Source organism: Lissotriton helveticus, chromosome 4_1 (assembly GCF_964261635.1).
Source record: "Lissotriton helveticus chromosome 4_1, aLisHel1.1, whole genome shotgun sequence".
NCBI classification, from domain to species: domain Eukaryota; kingdom Metazoa; phylum Chordata; class Amphibia; order Caudata; family Salamandridae; genus Lissotriton; species Lissotriton helveticus.
In genome coordinates this window covers 1786340914-1786360432 of record NC_136063.1, presented here as the reverse complement: position 1 = coordinate 1786360432, position 19519 = coordinate 1786340914, and the positions used below count along the sequence as shown (strand labels likewise).

The following is a 19519-nucleotide window of genomic DNA, read 5'->3' as shown; positions in this document are numbered from 1 at the left end:
AGAAGGTGTGGCTGTGCTGGGCTAGCACGCCTTTGTTGAGGCAAAGAGAAGCAGGAAGACACAGCCGTACAGAGCCAGAGAGTCTTCCTAGAGAAAATTAAAGTGGAAAGACACAGCATCGCTAAGCCAGAACTTCTTGCCCATTGTAATTATGTATGCATCTTGCTTAAGCAGCAAATGAAGGAGAGTCTTTTTTAAATCAATTAGTTGAAGCTCTCAGTATTTTTTTTTTAATAAGCTGAAGGGTGCCTTTATACAACACCAGTAAAAAAGGGCTAACACTGCGAAGCAGAGTGTCTTCCTCAAGTTTTTTGAGAAGTGTAATAGGCAGCTTGCTTATTTCACTACGTTGAAATTTGTTGTTTTATATTTCTATTATGCTACAATGAAGATATATTTTGCTGCTTTACAGTTATCTTACATATTTCTGCTCCTGGGAGAAGGCAATTCCTCATAAAACATCATGGGTGTATTTAAATCCACAAAATCTCATGTGATTTCATACGTGACATTTGGTTCAGATAAAAAAAGAGGGTTGGCAACTCTTCAGTTGTAGCGTTCACCTAATTTGTGAAGGAAGGGCGAAAGGCAATCAATGCACTTGCCATGAAGAGGCTTTTGGAAGCGGAACCGGATGTGGAGGTTGTGAGTTAAGAGGAAGCCATCAGAGAGCCGTATTCTTCTGCACATGACCTAAAGGCTATGATAAACAAAGGAATCACCAGGTAACGAGTTCAGATTGGGTGCAGTGGATGTTCCTGATGATGCTGAACAGAGGGGTTGTTTTATACAAGGTTCAGACTTCAGTGAACTGCTTACCCACATTAGAGAGAATTTAAGATGGCTGGAACTTTCGACAACTCAAGAAGAAGATTTTTCCCCATCATCAACGGAAAGAACCTGATTCCTTGCTTGTACATGCTGCTATCAGACAGGTTCTGCTCAAAGAATGGAAGGATATTGAGAAGTGGTTATTACCAAGGTTTCTATCTTGGACAATTCTCAGGAATAGTTTTCTTCTTCAGTTAAAGTACACTGAACCTTTACAGGGCTCCATACTGTTTTAGGATGTGTGAGGATGATTGCAGGTAAAAAAGGATGCAGCAGTAAAAATAATCTATGTAGCTACACATTTTGCATTAAGAGCCTATGCTTATGCTCTGTACACAGTCTAGTTTCTAGTATGAGATTTACAGTTCCTAGTACAAACATTGTCACTGTACAGACTTTAAAAACTTTCTGCGATGGAACAACAAGTCAGTTAACTTGGGGACATTTCTTTGAATTTTTTAAGTGCTTCAGCTTCTATTTCAGCCTCTGCTATATCTGTGAGAAGATATACATGGAAGCGTTTGTGGAAACTGAATGCATCTCAGAGTCATCTTCCTTTTACTGGAGTTAAGTTCTGCAGAGCCCATCTAGATGATTTCATAATAAAGATCAGCTGCAGTTAGGAAGTTGTTGAATCTAGCACTCTCACCTGGTAGAGGTCATTGGTTTCCTAACAAAATAAACATTCAATCCCAAAGAAAATGTAGGTGAATCCTTTTAGCGCTCTTGAGCAAGAGGGTGGTCAGGGGTGCCCCTCCCTCAGAAAAGTTCCAGGTCCAGCCTTCACAATCCTCTCAGCTTGCTTCCCAGAAATCCTGATTATTCCAAACCGGAGGAAGGTAGAAAGGGGGGGGGGCTGGCTTCTTCTTTTCTTAAACAACTGGAAAGAATCTACCTCGAATGCTTGGGTGCTTGCAATAATCAGAGAAAATTACACAAAAGAATTTTAAGTAACAACAGAAATCATGGGCTAGAAATCATCTAGCCCATCTAGATGATTTCATAATAAAGATCAGCTGCAGTTAGGAAGTTGTTGAATCTAGCACTCTCACCTGGTAGAGGTCATTGGTTTCCTAACAAAATAAACATTCAATCCCAAAGAAAATGTAGGTGAATCCTTTTAGCGCTCTTGAGCAAGAGGGTGGTCAGGGGTGCCCCTCCCTCAGAAAAGTTCCAGGTCCAGCCTTCACAATCCTCTCAGCTTGCTTCCCAGAAATCCTGATTATTCCAAACCGGAGGAAGGTAGAAAGGGGGGGGGGCTGGCTTCTTCTTTTCTTAAACAACTGGAAAGAATCTACCTCGAATGCTTGGGTGCTTGCAATAATCAGAGAAAATTACACAAAAGAATTTTAAGTAACAACAGAAATCATGGGCTAGAAATCATCTAGCCCATCTAGATGATTTCATAATAAAGATCAGCTGCAGTTAGGAAGTTGTTGAATCTAGCACTCTCACCTGGTAGAGGTCATTGGTTTCCTAACAAAATAAACATTCAATCCCAAAGAAAATTTAGGTGAATCCTTTTAGCGCTCTTGAGCAAGAGGGTGGGCAGGGGTGCCCCTCCCTCAGAAAAGTTCCAGGTCCAGCCTTCACAATCCTCTCAGCTTGCTTCCCAGAAATCCTGATTATTCCAAACCGGAGGAAGGTAGAAAGGGGGGGGGGCTGGCTTCTTCTTTTCTTAAACAACTGGAAAGAATCTACCTCGAATGCTTGGGTGCTTGCAATAATCAGAGAAAATTACACAAAAGAATTTTAAGTAACAACAGTGGCTTTTAAATTTAGAGAAATACCAGACACGGCAGTACATTGGAGCAATTTTAAAAAAAGAAGATGCCAAGGTATTCCTTCCACATCCGGGGAAAGAGAAGTTGAACAGTCCCTCTTGAATCTTCTACAGAAGACTTTAGCAACAGCAAGAGAGTGGCTGGGAGTTAAGGGAGGGATTGCTTCCTTTTGGCCATCATTCCTTGGTCAAGTCTTCACTTGTATCAACTAGTCTAGCACCTGTTGTGACACTGGAATCCTTAGTGGTAGAAAATGACAGCATCATTCATGTAACAGGCTCAATACGACATGATCAGAATTGGTAGTTGAATTCAATGTGTTTCCTTCATGGTGAAAAATCCCACGATCATTACAACGGATGCCAGTCTCAGGGCTGGCGAGCTGCAATGGAGGATATTTCTGTCCAATGCCTCTGGTCCGAATGGATTACCAAATAGCCCATAATGAGAGGGAACTAGCAGCCATTTTCAATGCTTGTTATGCTTTCCTGTCATTGATTAAGAAAACAATAAGAATAGACAATCAAGTGGCTTGGGCTTATTTGGCAATTGGGGTGAAACAAGAGTCGGGCCATTGGGGTGAAACAAGAGTCGGGCCCTGGCTACCCTAGCAAAAGCAATGGGGAATTGGGCAAAGTCTAATCTTCTCTCTCTGGAACACATTCATCAACCGTGGCTGACATACGAGTCTGGGCTCTGACTATCCTAACAAAAGTGAGGGAGAATTGGACAAAGTCCATTCTCCCCTCTATGGAAGGAATTCATCATCCGGGGAGGGGAATGGGCTTACAGACCAGTTAAGCAGAAGTTTTCCATCTTCAACCTGAATGACTCTCATACCTGTAATATTTAATCAGTTCCTACAGCCATTTGGTCTTTACTGGATAGATATGTTGACAATGGAGCAGAGTATTTAGCTTCTCAGATTCCTGCTCTGGTTCAGTCACAAAAAGCTTGGGCTCTGAACGCTCTCCCTATTCCCAGGCCACAAGTTCTGATTTATGCTTCTCCTCCAATCCATTTGCTCTCCAGAGTGTTGAGGATAGTCATACAGGAGAAGGCTCAGGTTATATTGTAAGCCTCTTACTGGCCTCTAGTTTCCAGAAATTCTCAGGTTAGCAGTAACAGATCCAGGGAACCTTCCAATCCATCCTTCTCCTCTGCGAGACCCTCTTCTTCCAAAATCGTCCCTATCGCAGCTCAAGTTGGGGTTCGGGAAGTTGAAAGTAGGAGATAGCTTGGACTAGGTTGTGCGGAAAAGGTAACCTGTTCAATTCCAGAGTCTAGAAGGCCTTCCACATTAAAAAATACTCTGGAAATTGGAAGAATGTTGAGAATTGGTGGGGAACTAAAGGGGTTAAATGCCTCCTCTTGTCTCTCTACAATAGTTTTAGACTTCCTTAGTGACAATTTCTTAAAAGGATTGTCTGTTTTTATGTTGCATAGACAGTGGGCACCAATCAAGGCTTTTCAGAGTTAATGATGTCTTGCAAGTAGAAGGTCTTATAAGAAGGCTACCAAATAATATTTTCTAACTGGAGACCTGTGATCAATTCTCCCATCCATTCTGGGATTTACCATTGGTTCTCAAAGCTCTATAAAGTTTTCCTTTGAAAAAAAAACGAATCAATTTCTATAGAATTTCTCACTTTGAAAGCATTTTTTCTTAGTCGCTATCGCATCTGGAAGACATTTGTGATAAACTGAAGCTTTTTTAGTTGATGCACCATACCTTCATTTTTTTCCATATAGGGTAGTGTTGAGAACTGATCCATCTTTTTTACCATTAGCATCTTCATTTAATTCAGATGAAGATATTGTTTTGCCATGTCTCCTCTCCCTATTCTCAGGAATAACATTTATTACATTTATTAGATGTTGTAGGGGATTATCTATTTTTCACAGGAATTTAAAAAGGCACAATTTCTCTTCAGAACTTTAGATATTCCAGAAAAGGTGATTTGTCCATTTTCTGGCCCATTAAGTAGACGGATAAAACAGACTTTCTGTTGAGCTTATGAATTAAAAGGCTCAGTCCCACATGATTTAGTTCAGGAACAGAAGTTTCTACCTTCTGGTTGGTTTACAAGGGAGTATAATCAAGTCTGCTAGCTTTGTTATCAGAGGAGTTCGAGGAGGCTAAGTGCCTCACTGCGGTCAATGTACCGGGGCAGGGTTTATTTTGTACAACCAGAGCCTAGACCAGCATTTTTTAAAGTTCTTAGTTAATATGGTCTACACCTTAGGCAAAAGCCTCACGAGTAAGGATTGTGATGAGGAAGACTATAACTCGGAGTAATACAGAATACTGGTACGTAATCCAAGAAGCAATGTAAACACTAACATTACCACCATTATGTACCTATTACTCAGTGTCAGCATGAAAAATGATACAACTTAAGAATTACAAATATCAAAAGAAAAAGTTGAGAAGAATTTAACACAAATTAATGTTACAGTATTGTAAACGTGGAACCCGTGACAGAGGTCAAAACTCACTGACGTGTACATGTCCTGAAGCTAGAGATAGTTGTGTTTCAACAACTAGGAAAAGCGTGCAGTACAGTCGCATTTCAGCATTAACATTTGGCTTAGCTTCCAGCTTTCTGCATGTTGCTTTGAATAGGTCTGTCATTAGTAAAAGTGTTTTCAATGACTATCTGACAATTTGCCTATATTTTGCATGCATTGAGCTTTTCATGCTGGTTAACGGGTGCTGCCTTCAGCTAATGCGTCACTTCTCTCCTGTAGATTTCCACGGATTTGTTCCGAGGTTCTATTTATTACCCCAGTAAACGTGCACAGTTTGCTACATAGGATAGTTGTAAAGATATTTAACAGAAAAGCAATGCTCCATATAAACGATTTAATTTGGTGGAGTTAAGCTTCGCTACGTTTTTGTCATATGAGCAACGAAGCATAAAAGCAGGCAACATTTACAAATATAACACACACTGTTCGATTCGAATATTCTAAAGAAAATTAGTACTCACCAAAACTTTACTCCCAGTTATCTGCATGCAGTGGTCAACGCAGAGCAGTTATGGTGTAAAAAAACAAACATGGCAATATTATTAGCATGCTAACGTTATTCAGAAAGCAAATGCAATTGAGTTATTAGTTTAAAACAATTGTTACATTATATTAATTTAAAAAAATCTAAATGTCAGAATTCTAACTCAGGCAAAGATTTCTATTTGATGGATACTACAGTATGATGATTTGCATGAGACAGAAGATGACGGCAAAACAGGCACTAATATTTGTCACAAGGTCTAAAGCATGCTACGGTTAGCTGCAACCCCGACCCCAGTAAAGAGCATGCTGCGTCCAAGATAATACTAAAGGGCATTGCACGAGTGATGGTCGTTGTGTGGTTACTAACAATACAATTAATTCACTTTAATAGCTTGAGATGTTCAATGAGATTCTGTATTAAAACAACCGATACATGCATCACGAAGGAAAAATGTATTTAAATGAGAAGATACTAGTATGTTAGAGGATCTGTCTATGCAAGTGAAAAACAATGACAAAAGTACAGTAATGTATGTTAATAGATTTGAGTCTTCTTCCCCAAAATAATTAGACATAGTGTAGATTTTTCAGATCGCAGAAGATGAAGGCGGAGTAAAGCCCCATGTACACTGACCTCTACCTGAATGTGTGCATTCAGCCACTCAGCCCTTCCGTGAAAATGTGCCAGAGAGGCACAAGACAGAACATATGATTTTAAACGTGCGAACTTATCTAGCTGGTATGTATACACCTCGAATTGTAGCCACACTGGACAGTCGTTCTGTATATATACATTTCCATAAATGTCTTCCTAATTAAGATAGATTTGGTTAATAACTCTGCAGCTAAAGCATGAATTGAATGTAATCATCTTTCACCACCATAAAAGTAACCTAGAGGGCATGTGTCCTGAACTTCAAGCAGGTCGGATGTCTCACAGCCCGATTCATGCAACTCTTTTCTGAACTAAATTAAAGCCCTTGTGGATATACAAGGACACATTACAGATTGACTCCTAAATAATTCTGCATGTCATCAAAGTACTTACGGAGCACATTCTAGGACTTCAGTTAGGGTTAAGAACGCGCCACAAGTAAATCTTTGTTGGGATAACAATACCAGCGGTAATAAATGAATACATACATGAACGTGTCTCAAATAAATACATCATAGCTCTGTAGCAAATGAAATAATGATACCGTCCCACAGTGGCATATGAGACATAACCTATTAACTCATGACATTCAAGATAAGTGGTGTGATCTACCTTGTTAATGGTCTTTAAATGAGCCACATGAATAATAACAGGGGTGCCGCTCACTTGCCCTTGTAACTTTCGTGGAAGGTTTCCCGCTGCACATGGAGGGTGCATTTCTTCACTGAACGATCATTTGGGAGATCGCGCCGCTGGTGGGAGCTTCCCCGCATTCGGCGGTCTGCCTGAACGCTCCCAGCGTGCGCTTGATCTTAAACTACTAGCTGCCTACACCGGGGGACTGCGAGGACCAGCAGCCTTTACACCTTTCAGCTGGTGCCTCTTCCCCCGGCGGCCGCGCCCCCCACCAGCTGCTATTTACCATTCGCGACACCCGCTCCGCGGGTGCCGCTCACTTGCCCTTGTAACTTTCGTGGAAGGTTTCCCGCTGCACATGGAGGGTGCATTTCTTCACTGAACGATCATTTGGGAGATCGCGCCGCTGGTGGGAGCTTCCCCGCATTCGGCGGTCTGCCTGAACGCTCCCAGCGTGCGCTTGATCTTAAACTACTAGCTGCCTACACCGGGGGACTGCGAGGACCAGCAGCCTTTACACCTTTCAGCTGGTGCCTCTTCCCCCGGCGGCCGCGCCCCCCACCAGCTGCTATTTACCGTTCGCGACACCCGCTCCGCGGGTGCCGCTCACTTGCCCTTGTAACTTTCGTGGAAGGTTTCCCGCTGCACATGGAGGGTGCATTTCTTCACTGAACGATCATTTGGGAGATCGCGCCGCTGGTGGGAGCTTCCCCGCATTCGGCGGTCTGCCTGAACGCTCCCAGCGTGCGCTTGATCTTTCTTAAACTACTAGCTGCCTACACCGGGGGACTGCGAGGACCAGCAGCCTTTACACCTTTCAGCTGGTGCCTCTTCCCCCGGCGGCCGCGCCCCCCTGCATGAACCTATTAACTTGATCAGCCCTACCCGCAACGCGGGACGCGCGCGAGGCGAAGCCCGGGCCAAGGGCGGGCCCGTTTAAGCCCGTTCAAGACCGGGCAGGACTGGACTGGGCCACCCTATTTACGTTTGTTTCCTCTCCCCTTATATATGCTGATACTGTATGCATTGTTAATTAACCTGTGTTTAGTCCGCATTCAGAATTTACAGAACTTCCATCACACAACATATTATATTGCACCATGTCCCCCAGAACAACAAGGAATACTGTCAAAAAACAGGCCCAGGCTGCTGCTGAGGTTATCGGGCCGATAGATCAATTTATAACTAAAGCCAACGCGGCCATCGAACAGGGTATTACCCTATTGAATCGGAGAGTCTCACAGGACCTGGCTACTGCCAGACGCTCCTCTATGGGCTTACTGGCTACTGTTAAAACACCCCAGCGTCCTGTAGAGCTACCCCCGCTATTGTTAGTGCACCCAGATTTGCATACGGTCCCTCGCACTGTGGACCTGTCTGCATCCCTAGACCTTTCTGACTCCCATCTGTCACTTGAAAAAACCCCTGCTATTTTTGTTACCCAAACCGCTGTTGCCCCTTCTCCAACTACAGATAGGGGTATACGCGAAGGCGCAATTCCCAAAAAAAAGAAGAGGAAAACTAGTAAGTCTCATTATACCACTAATCCCCTCCCCATAGCCAATTTCACAACCCCGTCCACTCTTCATTCCCCCTCACAACCTACCAACCTTGCCCTGATTCCCCATCAACCACCCCTCCCTTCATTAGCAATCGCAACGAGTCTTACCACAGATAATTTAAGCATCAACTCCACCACCTCTAGTAGCTATGATGATGAGGATAGTATGGCTGACAACGGTAATCTAACTACTAACACCTGTAGTAATGATAACCTACTGCTTAGCAAACTCGGAGACCTATTTAAGCACTACCTAAAGCCCATAGAAACTACATTGAACCAGGTCCAATCCCAACTAACTCAACTGTCCCTAGCTCTGAACCCAAGTAGGGCTACCATTAAAGACCCCAATTCAGCTCATGGGAGACCCCTTACTCACGTCACGAAAATATCTAACCCCGGTTCGACTGCACCCAATCCCTCTATTACAAATCAAAAGGCCCCGCAGGAACACCTACAAAAACTACCACCTTCAACTACTACCAAGCCCCAAGTACCACCCAATCCACCTAACCCCTTACCGACTCAACCTTCAATCACCCCCAAGCCACAGTCGTCAATCCAACCAAAACCTCCACCAGTTCATTCTATCCCGGCCGCCACTCTCCCCAAAAACTCTGCTGGATTTAACAACGTCCCGAGAAATCGTAAGAGGAGGGGCCACCCTATCCATCTTCCGCCTGAGGCATCCCCTTATGTAGTCATCATGACAGGTGTCCCGGAACTCCCCCCTAATCAGAACGAATCGGTCTGGTCGTTAAAAAACAAAGTTATATATTGGTTGTCCAATAACAGACCTTTACCAAACTTTTTGGACAACAGAGTCACTACAGTGCGCAGAGTGCCCTGGCTGGGTACTGAGCCCAAGAGCACTCAGGGTGACTGCGTCATAGTGAACCTTGTTGATCCTAACACAGTTGAGCATATCTGCTCTTAGGGAGATCATATTTCCAATGAAGGGATAGCTACTCACACTCTGTCATATTTCTACCCCCCGGCTCCACGACATAATGCGGCCCCCCTTGGAGCTGGACAAGAGTGGGGAACTGGGATGGGAATAGAGATCGTCCCCACTGGCCGGGCCATGGATTTAGCAACCCAGTCCCTGGTCATTTTACCAACTGGCGTGGTCCATTGTTATCCAACAGATACGAATGCTTGGATATGGTCGACTGACCATCAGTCCTCTCCACAAGTACCAAAGTCACTATTAACACTCAGAGTCATTTTAATCATATTCCCAGAAATATTCCGCCGTCAGGATTCACTCTGACATCTCCGTCTGGCTCACATATTAAGCCTTGTACCCCCTCGTTAAATCTCCTTTCGCAATCGACAACCGCTCGGGACTTAGATCACAGTCATGTCCACCCAATCCTTCCTGAGAAGATGGATACAAGGCAACAACTCTCCACTTCTATCTCCGGTGTTACCAAACTTATTTCCACCACTTCTATTCCAGTCACTCAGTTTCGTGATCCATTACCCCCTGTTCACTTACAAGTCACAAATTCTACTTTACCACCAACCTGGGATCTTCCAGTTCTTTACTGGAATGTCGCGGGGCTTAGATCCAAGATTCACCTTCAGTCCTGGATTGACGTGATTAATAAACATAAAATAGTCTGCCTCCAGGAAACCTGGGCCATCGACCCAATTCACATCCAGGGTTATAGAACTTTTCATATTCCTGCTAGCCCGTCTATACATGGAAGATCTAAGGGCGGCTTAGCTATTTATATTTCCAACCAAATTTCATTTACGATTAATGAAGTACCATTGGTGTCTCCAATTTTTCAAATCCTTAAGCTTGCCCTCGACAAAAATTCCATTTAATATTTTATCAATATGTATAATAACTCCACACCCACCGACTGTGTTAAGTTTCTGATAGAAGTTACTACATTTTTGCATGATCAGAAAGACAAGAACTCACAGCTACAATGCTATGTTGTGTGGGGGGGGGATTTTAACGTTCATCTATGCAGCGATTATAAAAAAGGTATTTGTGGGCTCCAAGACGAGCATGATCTCCCCATCACCCACTTTACTCACTCCAGTATTGGGACCGGCTTAAACAACTGTCTCTTTTCACTAGATCTCGAATTTGCGAATGAATCAGTGTGTCCTGCTGTCGTGTTCAAGCCGACCTTTCACGGCAGAGGTCTTTTCTCTACCATTGATTACGTTCTTTGTTCGCAAACTTTAAAAAATAGATTAAAAAACTTTACAATCGGTACTGATCCTTCTAGTGATCACTACTCCAACAGTATCACTATTATATTTAACTCAGCTCCCTCTACCCATTCCAAGACCAGTCTTTTAACGCAGCATTCTCTGGAGATGGATAATATCAACGGTTTTACAGTAAAATGGTCAAAAATCAATCCCAACGAGGTTACTAGCAGGATAATCCAAAAAACCCTTCCCTTAATAGTTAATTGCCTGGAGGAGACTTCATCCCCCCAGTCGATTCTCTCTAGCTTCGATAAAATCTTAGAAGCTATTCGGCAGGAGCTCACTCGCCAACATAAGACTCATGATAAGGATTCCCAAGGGTGGTTTGACTCCCATTGCCGTAAGGCCCTTAGTGCTCTAAAACGAGCTTTACACAGCCAAGATAGGGACACGGCCTTAATTGCCTCACTAAGAAAGAATTACAAGCTGGCCCAAAAAACCCGTAAACAGGAATTAAAAAACAACCTTTGGGCCCAACTGCATGAGAGTACAAGAAACAGGGACACCACGTTGTTCTGGCGAACAGTCAAGTCCCCCTTTCTAGTGGATGATACAGCTGTCCGCCACCTAGACGTGGCAGTCCCTGCTGAAAAATGGGTAACCCACTACTCAGAGATCTTTGGGGACTCCCCTTTAACACCTGAAGCCACCAGAATTGAGGAGGCAGTCTTTACTAGGGATAACATCTATCCTATTGACCTCCACTTCGACCTTGTGGAGGTGACAGCTGCACTGACCTCCTCAAAGACTGGGAAAGCTCCTGGCCCGGACGGAGTCCCTCTTGACATCTTTGTGAGTAATCTAGACCTATGGGCACCAATAGTCATGCAAGTCATGTCCGCAGTTTCACAAGTTGGCCTTATCGATTCCTGGTCTTCATCTGTGCTCCTACCCATTTTTAAAAAGGGAGAACGCGACAACCCAGCCTGTTACAGACCCATTTCCCTTTTGGACTCGCTGGGTAAGGTCGCTGGGAGACTACTCCTGGAACGTCTCCAGGACTGGGCTAAAGAGAAGAAGATCTTAACTGATCTCCAGTTCGGGTTCCAAGAGGGATTGGGTACTGTCGAACAGGCCCTTAATTTGACACTTCTCATGGGCAAATACGCGTGGGCTAAAGGCGGCAACCTTTATCTGGTTTACGTGGACTTAAGCTCCGCTTTCGACTGCGTAATCCACTCCAAATTATGGGAGATTCTGAATAACCTGGGCATTGATCCTCCACTCCTGAAATTCCTCCGAGAGCTTTACTCGGATGCCAAAGCATGTGTGAGGTATGGCATTAATGGCGAATTATCGGAATCTTTTAGTATTACTAAAGGCGTCAGGCAGGGGTGCGTCCTTGCACCATTCCTATTTAATATCTATACAAATGGATTGGAGCAAGCGATGCTGGTAGGCAATAAGGATCTTCCCTGTATTAACACCCGGCCAATCCCCGCATTATTGTACGCTGACGACTCTGTCATTCTAGCGAGAACACCAATCCAACTTCAGCTCCAACTGGACAAGTATTGTCAATATATGCTTTCGCTCGGCCTAAAGGTAAACAAATCGAAGACCGTTGTCATGCATATTGGCAAGAAAGCTCAGAAAAGTAAACCTCTCTATATTGACAATACCAGGCTAGACAATGCTAGAAAATACCCGTACTTAGGGATCCTTATAGACGACCACATGTCCTGGAAACCTACCACCTCCAGCAAGAAATTGCAGTTTCAGCGCACAACAACGGCGCTGACCTCTTTCTCAAGGAAACTGGGCAAGCCCGCTCCTGCTGTGTTAATGAAAATCTATCAAGCTAAGTGCTTGAGCGTGGCTACTTACGGAGCGGGTGTATGGGGCTATGCTCCCGCTACCGAGCTTCAAGTAATTGAAAACGATTTCTTGAAATATGTACTAGCTCTTCCCCGTAGTGCCCCCAATTACGGTAGCCATATTGAGCTCGGTTGGGATTATCTATCTGACATCATTAGATACCAACCGATCCTCCTCTGGCATCGTATATGGACCAAGGAGCAATGCCTCCTTACTCGGTCGCTAATCTCCGATTGCCTGACATTGACCCATTGGAAAAAGATTCCCTGGCTTTCTTATGTTTTTAACTTTCTGAACGATTTGAATTGCCCAGCGTTCTTCACTAACCCTGCCTCAATAACGACCATACCTAGAAAGACCTTGAAGAACCTTTGTGCCACCCATTTAAGAGAATTACGCATGTGTTCTGAACTTGGCAAACAATTAAATACCTATTTAACAATGATACAATCCTCCAATGGCATCCAACCATATCTGACTTTTTATTTGTCAAATTATGATCGATATGTTTTAACCAGATTTCGGTTTGATTCCTTTTATCGTCTTGTCTCGTTCCCTGAGCCCTTAGATTGGACACGTGAACTAATTAGATGTCCCTGTGACGACTGTTCTACTCAGTCTACTTTGCATGTAACATTATTCTGTAGTTTTTACGAGATCCCGCGCAAACGCTGGTTGGTCCCTCTTCTCCGACAATTCGGATTGAGAAGATGCAGACCTGCTCTTTTGGCATTACAGTTTTTAGATACTCCTTTTATTGCCAAATCTATAGCTTGTTTTTTAAAGACTTGCTTGAAAATTCGTTCCCATTTAATTGTTTCTGCATCATAAATTTTCCTGTTTTACTACAAGAATAAATTCCATTCCATCGCCGCACAGGATACCATTATATAGACGACTCTTTTAAAGATTTAATTCATGTTCTTCGTATCTATCAGCCAATATTGTTTTTGTGGTAAAAACTTTTAAATTGTTGCAAATACTGTATACTGTACTTTTATGATTGTAAATTCAATCGAAATAAAGTTTCTTTTGATTTGATTTGATTTGAATAATAACAGAAGCATGACTATCACTGTTGTGGTAGCTTCAGCCGAGTTTGAGGGCAATTTGGATTTCTTTTTTTTTTTTTTTACCTTCAACTTTCAGATGTACTTATACATATCTATTTTAGTTTCCACCAGGTCCTGGTGTTTCTCTGGACAAAAATGATAGACCTTTTTTCAAAAGGCTGCGTTTAGCTTCAGTTAACGTGTGTTTTGACAAATTAATGGTTAGATCAGGGTCTTTGGCCCTCTGAGCAGTTTCCGTTACTGCATTACAGTGCGGTTGCGGTGATAATATCCTCTTGTTCTTTCTGAGGCCTCTTCTTGTCTTGCATTGTTTTCTCTGTGGGCCTGTGTCCCTCTTCCTCTTGCACTTGTTCTTTCAGTTCCACGACCTCTTCCTCTGCTCCTTGGATTTTGTTGGTCCTGATATAGCATCTTAATTTTGTCTAAAAAAGACAGTTGACGAGATGATGTTGGTCTTACTTCACCTTCACTGAGATCAGACTCAGACTCACTTTGGGTGGTATTGGGACATTTGAGTACAGTTTTGTTTGTGTCTAATTGTTGTCTTAATACGTTGAAGCATCTGGCAAATGTGAATATGGATCCCTGCTCATAGTCACATTCATCCCTTCTAAGCTTCACAATCAGTAAGACTGATACTAGAGGTATGCTATATGTATAAGGAATGTGTTTGCAACACTTGTATGAAATGTTAACTACTAGTACCACAATGCCTCATTATCGGCAACTGTGGGTGTCTAGTATAAATAGCAGAAATAGACAAGGGACTGTGTATACTACCGTGACCAAGAACCAGAAGTTTGAAACGCGTAGTAGGAGGAGAGTTTTGTCAAAATAAAGAGCTGAAATAGTCAAGGAGAGTGCAGCGTACTTTTCATATTGTGGCAGTCCTAGTGGGCTGCAATTGCCGATCCACGGCAAGATTTTGTCCGACTTAATCACAGTATAACTTTGTGTTCTGTTCGGGAGTTGAGTTTTTCTTAAAAATGCATAGTTATTCCAGCCATGAAATGTATTAATATTTTGCATAATATTTTGGATTGGTTTATGAGACTTTGCTTTTGCCGATACACGGCAGTATTTTGGTGTTCTGAAACTGGTAGCAACGTATGTGAAATTGTGATGTAAATATACACTACAAGATGGTGCCTAAAGCTGCGTAAATGAATTGGTCTCTTGTTTGTTTCTACTCATGTGGTGCAAACATTGAAAATGATGCCGCGCACTGAATGTCAGATGTGAACATTGAGAAAGGGAGGGCTCTCCCGAAACGCGTCTGTTATCTTTGAAATAAACCGCCCTGCTGAGTGATTTTGCCGTGCTCGAGAGTACTTATTTATCCTATGACCCGGCTGGGTATTTCGTAGGTTTTGGAGCTGTGATATATATATATATATATATATATAAATATATATATTTAAATATATACATATATACACACACAAACCTTTCAAGCTTGGAGCGCCACATAAATTACATGAAAGGAAGCAGAGAACTTTGGGTAGTTCTCAAGTTTAGGTGGAGAGCAGCTCCTACATAGGGAGTCGTTCAACACCAGTGACACTCTAAACCGGCTCACCTCAATTATCAGTTTTCTGTCTTTTGCCATTTATACAGCAAAATCTTTAAGCATATAATTAGCTAGTGCCATCTGTTCTGATCCGAAAAAATAACAAAATCCTTTTACCGCTCCATGCACAGTATTACAGCTTTGTATTTATAAAATTCCACCCAAGCCACCCAGGAATGAATAAAAGCAATCCATGTCACATTTCACTGTCATAACAGCTCTTCAGAGCGGCTTAGATGGCACTGTCTAATCCTATGCTTAAAGACTTTGCTAGAAAAACTGACATTTTTAGGTGACCAGATTTAGAGTGTCACTGGTGTTATAGAGCTCTCTGCTTCTTTCTGTGAGTGTTTGAGTGTGTATATATTCAATGAAAAAGCTGAAGGTTAAGTTAAAGTTATAGCTAGGTGTGGTAAAAAGATCAGTTTTTGTTAAAAAAACTAAAAACTTTGAAATTTACTGTAAAAAACAAAGGTTAAAGTAATGTTATAGTTAAGCACTATATCAGTGACAAAATTAACGTTTTGAACTAAAGAACACCACAGAAATTCACTAATTATAGTTAGCACTGCTTATGACCTCACATATTACATTACTCATGACATGTTTTATGACATCATTTATGACATCCCTTATGACATCTGACCTCTAGGTAGTTATAGTTAGGTCAGCAGTTCCATAGGAAAAGCATTTTTTGTGTTGGTAATAACTTTGGCACTGTTTGACGAATCTCCACAAAACTTTCCAAAAAGGTGCTACTTTTTGATTAGTGTGTGCTTTGAAAGTTTCAGGGTGATCCGTAAGTGGGAGGCAATAAAAAAGGGCAGTCCCAAAACGCAAAATCTCCTTGCATTTTCCTAAGACGTCTTTAGACAAGGCTACAGCACAAACTGCTAAACGGAATTACACCAAGATTGGAGGAAGTTAGATCTTGGTCTACAGAGTGAGCGTTGCATGATTTTGTGTAAATCAATTCAGTAGTTTTTGAGAAATGAAGGTTCAAAACTAATTGTATATCAGGAAGTTAGGGTCCGCAAGAAACTCTCGCTGGAGGGTCAACTTAAAATGAGAGCATTCTGATTGGCCCACGGAGCTTTATTTTCTTTAGGGCATCTTGCTTCAATGTGAGCGAGTGCTTCGAGTGGCTGCCAGCAACATGAGAAAAATGCTGCTGCCAGCCAATTCAATTCTTTATTCGATCAGTTAAAAAACGATCATAAAATCACAGAATAAATACATGCTAAAAATTCATAATCAATAAAAACAATGGGTAACTCATGTATCATCTAAAAATAAAGGTAAATTGGAACCCGTACTGCAATGTACTATTTCCACCTTCTAGTTTTCTAAACAGCCCCATTTAAAGTGCAAACAATTTAACAAGCGACCAGCCCAAGGGTTCTAGCAGCCCCCCCTCTTCCTTTTTCTCATTCAGGCCTTTAGGAACGTAGCTACCAAAAAACATACCAAGGGATAAGATTACATTTTAAAAATGGATGCCATTACAGGAATCAGGACACTGGGCCTGAATATGAAGGCAACGGACTGCTCCCAAAAGTCCCACGGTTCGACTGACTGATTGCAATACCAGTTGTCGGACCCACAGCGGTCAGGGGAAAGTGATCTGATGGGGCAACGGTCGGATTTATAGTCCCTAATGGCAGTGGTGCTGAAGCAGGCACCACCATTTGGATTATGACAGCCCTTTCTGACAGTTTTTTCATGGTGGAAAGACCACCATGAAAAGGCTGTTGGAAGCGGAATTTGGGGACCCCAAACAGGGCCCCCCTGACCAGGTTTCCACGCACCTCCATGCACCACGGTGTGCCATGCACCTCATGGTGCATGGCACTCGGTCCATGGACATGCAATAAAAAATATTTTGGGGGTCTATTCACTGTAGGAATATACCATACTAAATTCTTGCATGTACCTCTTTTCAATACTAGGCACACTATCTTGTGGCCTGCTTAGGGGTGACATACTAAATATTTGAAATTTGGGGTCCTTCCTGCCAAAAATGGTTATTTTGCCTGCAGTTCTAAAAGCTGCTGTTGTCCGGCTACACGAATAGGCCTGTAACCATATTTTTCCTTGTCAGACGTCAGTGTAAAGGTGACATTTAACTTTCCATGTCATTGTTGTATTTACATGTTCCTGAAAGTATGGCCTTTCTTGAAATGTATTCAAATGTATTTATTGAGCCATTCAAATAGTAAATAACAAGCATTTTTTGGTGCTTTCCACATAAAAAGTGTATGTTCCAGAGATTACCATGCATTTTGGCATGTTACATTTCAGCATATTTAACCAGAGTTGGACTTTATTGTACGCAGTAATTACTGGATACTGTAAACTATGACAGCACAAGCGGGTGTTTTTACAGGGTGTCAATTTACTGGGCCACTCATAATGATGATGCTATTACTTGCTTTGGAATAACTAATGTAATTTCTATTAGCCTAACAGTAATCTTAAACAAGACTGAGTGCCATATGTCCACTATAACACTCCAGACCAGGGGTTAATATTGGAGGGTAGTTAAAAGAACATATCTTCACTTCACAATGCAACAAAACACAATTTCTATTTTAAAATGTGCTGAAACTAATTATAAACTAATTATATCAAACATAGTAGAATTTGCAACGATATCTTAAAAATACAGCTTCGATTAAATCCTATTTTATATGATCAAAATATGTTTGGGGAGTTTAGTCTTTTCCACTTCCTCAGAGCTATAGTTTAGCTTTGATTCAACATAAGACTGCAAATCTGCTCTAAAAGCTCCTTTTATTAGGTTGTTTCTAGTCACGCTCTACTAATTTAGCAAATGTTTTTAATTGATGTTTTAGTTTTTTTGATCATAACATTCAGATTGCTTCCACTAATTTCATAACTATGTAACAAGTCAGTAAGACAACATGAATTTTGACAGGTTAACTATACTCTGGCTTGCCTCACCTAAAGTAGAAATACGCCTGATGAGTACATGCTCAACAGTGATAACACAACATTTTCTCACTTTGAGCATTTTTGCAGTCTGGTCCAAGCCCTGTGATTCAAGTTACCACGAAGAGTCCATAGAGTGAAAAATACTGAAGTAGCCATCAACTGAAAATCAACAGAATGGGAAACATTTGTCCATATTTTTTCAGGGTCGAGTATATGTAATAACAATCTACCTCCTTTTCAAGTTGGCAGGGTTCCTCTACTACACTTCAACATGGGACTCGCATCTCTCAACATAAACATTTTAATTTCACTTTGTTTAGAAAAGACCTCAGCGGTACTACAGCAGCATTTGCAAATATTTTGCACACATTGTCAAAGAAGATGAGGACATGTCCTAAAATCTGCGAATCCATACACTTCTTTATGTGTTCATTCACCACCAAAGCTGCACCCGGGCACTGAAATAATAGGAAGTCAGCATAGAGCACCTGCATGTTTACCCATACAACCATCTATACAGTACGTAACAGATACGTTTAAGAAGCCAGACCCGCTGGCTTTGTCAGGCCTTGATTAAATGTTTGGTTGCCCTTACCTACATTTGAGTAATTCGAAGGGAACAACGTAATAATGCTGGATGAATGCGATAAGGATGCAAGTCAGCAGGGCTTTTCTAAGCTTAGAGCTGTTCCATGGAAATATGAGAAATCAACTCATAAGCTTGGGATTTACCATTGTTAAAGCACACAGACTGGATGACTGTAAACTGTGAATAAGTTGTAATGTTCTTATACGTTTCGCTGCTTGTGCACCTTTATATTGCCACAGTAATCAAAGCAGCAGCAGGTAAAACCTCATTTCAATAACCTAGTCATCCCCCTATGGTTGTCTAAATATTTGTGATGCATCAAGCTAGCTGAATGTTTCTACACTACTAAAAGCTATCCGACAAACACAGTATGAATGCGCCCTGGTATCAAGTGTGTTGCTGCATTTGTTTAGATGGCAGATTCACTGTTGCCAATTTGTAGTATATTTGTAAATATTTGACGTCATTGAAAGGCAATTGGTTCACCTTTGATCAATAATTACTATTATTTACATGAAAATGAGAAAAAACCTTATAAATGATCATCAAGTAGTGTTTGATATAGACAGCACATCTGTGATGCTATGCAATATGGTGAGAGTATAAAAAAAAAGTCTATGATGCATCATTTTGTAGGTGTGTGCACCGTGCATGTTCAGTTACCGATCCCAGTTGAATCGGTAACTAAAAAATAAAAAAGTTAAAGTGTTGTTGTTTTTTTTTTAAGGGTGGGCGGAAGCAACCCGGGGTTTGGGCACAAGCAGCCTGGAGGCATGGGTGGGTGGCGGAGA

The 19519-nt window shown here is 41.9% G+C and overlaps 1 protein-coding gene across 2 annotated transcripts in view; it reads right to left on the bottom strand.

The window, feature by feature from the left end:
* DIAPH2 (diaphanous related formin 2) overlaps positions 1–19519 on the bottom strand; it is a 4230744-nt gene that overhangs the window by 3761284 nt on the left and 449941 nt on the right. For both annotated transcript variants that reach the window (XM_078688424.1, XM_078688425.1), the window contains one exon: positions 5609–5629. In XM_078688424.1, coding sequence (XP_078544550.1) covers positions 5609–5629 — 21 coding nt within the window. The remainder of the gene's footprint in view (positions 1–5608; positions 5630–19519) is intronic.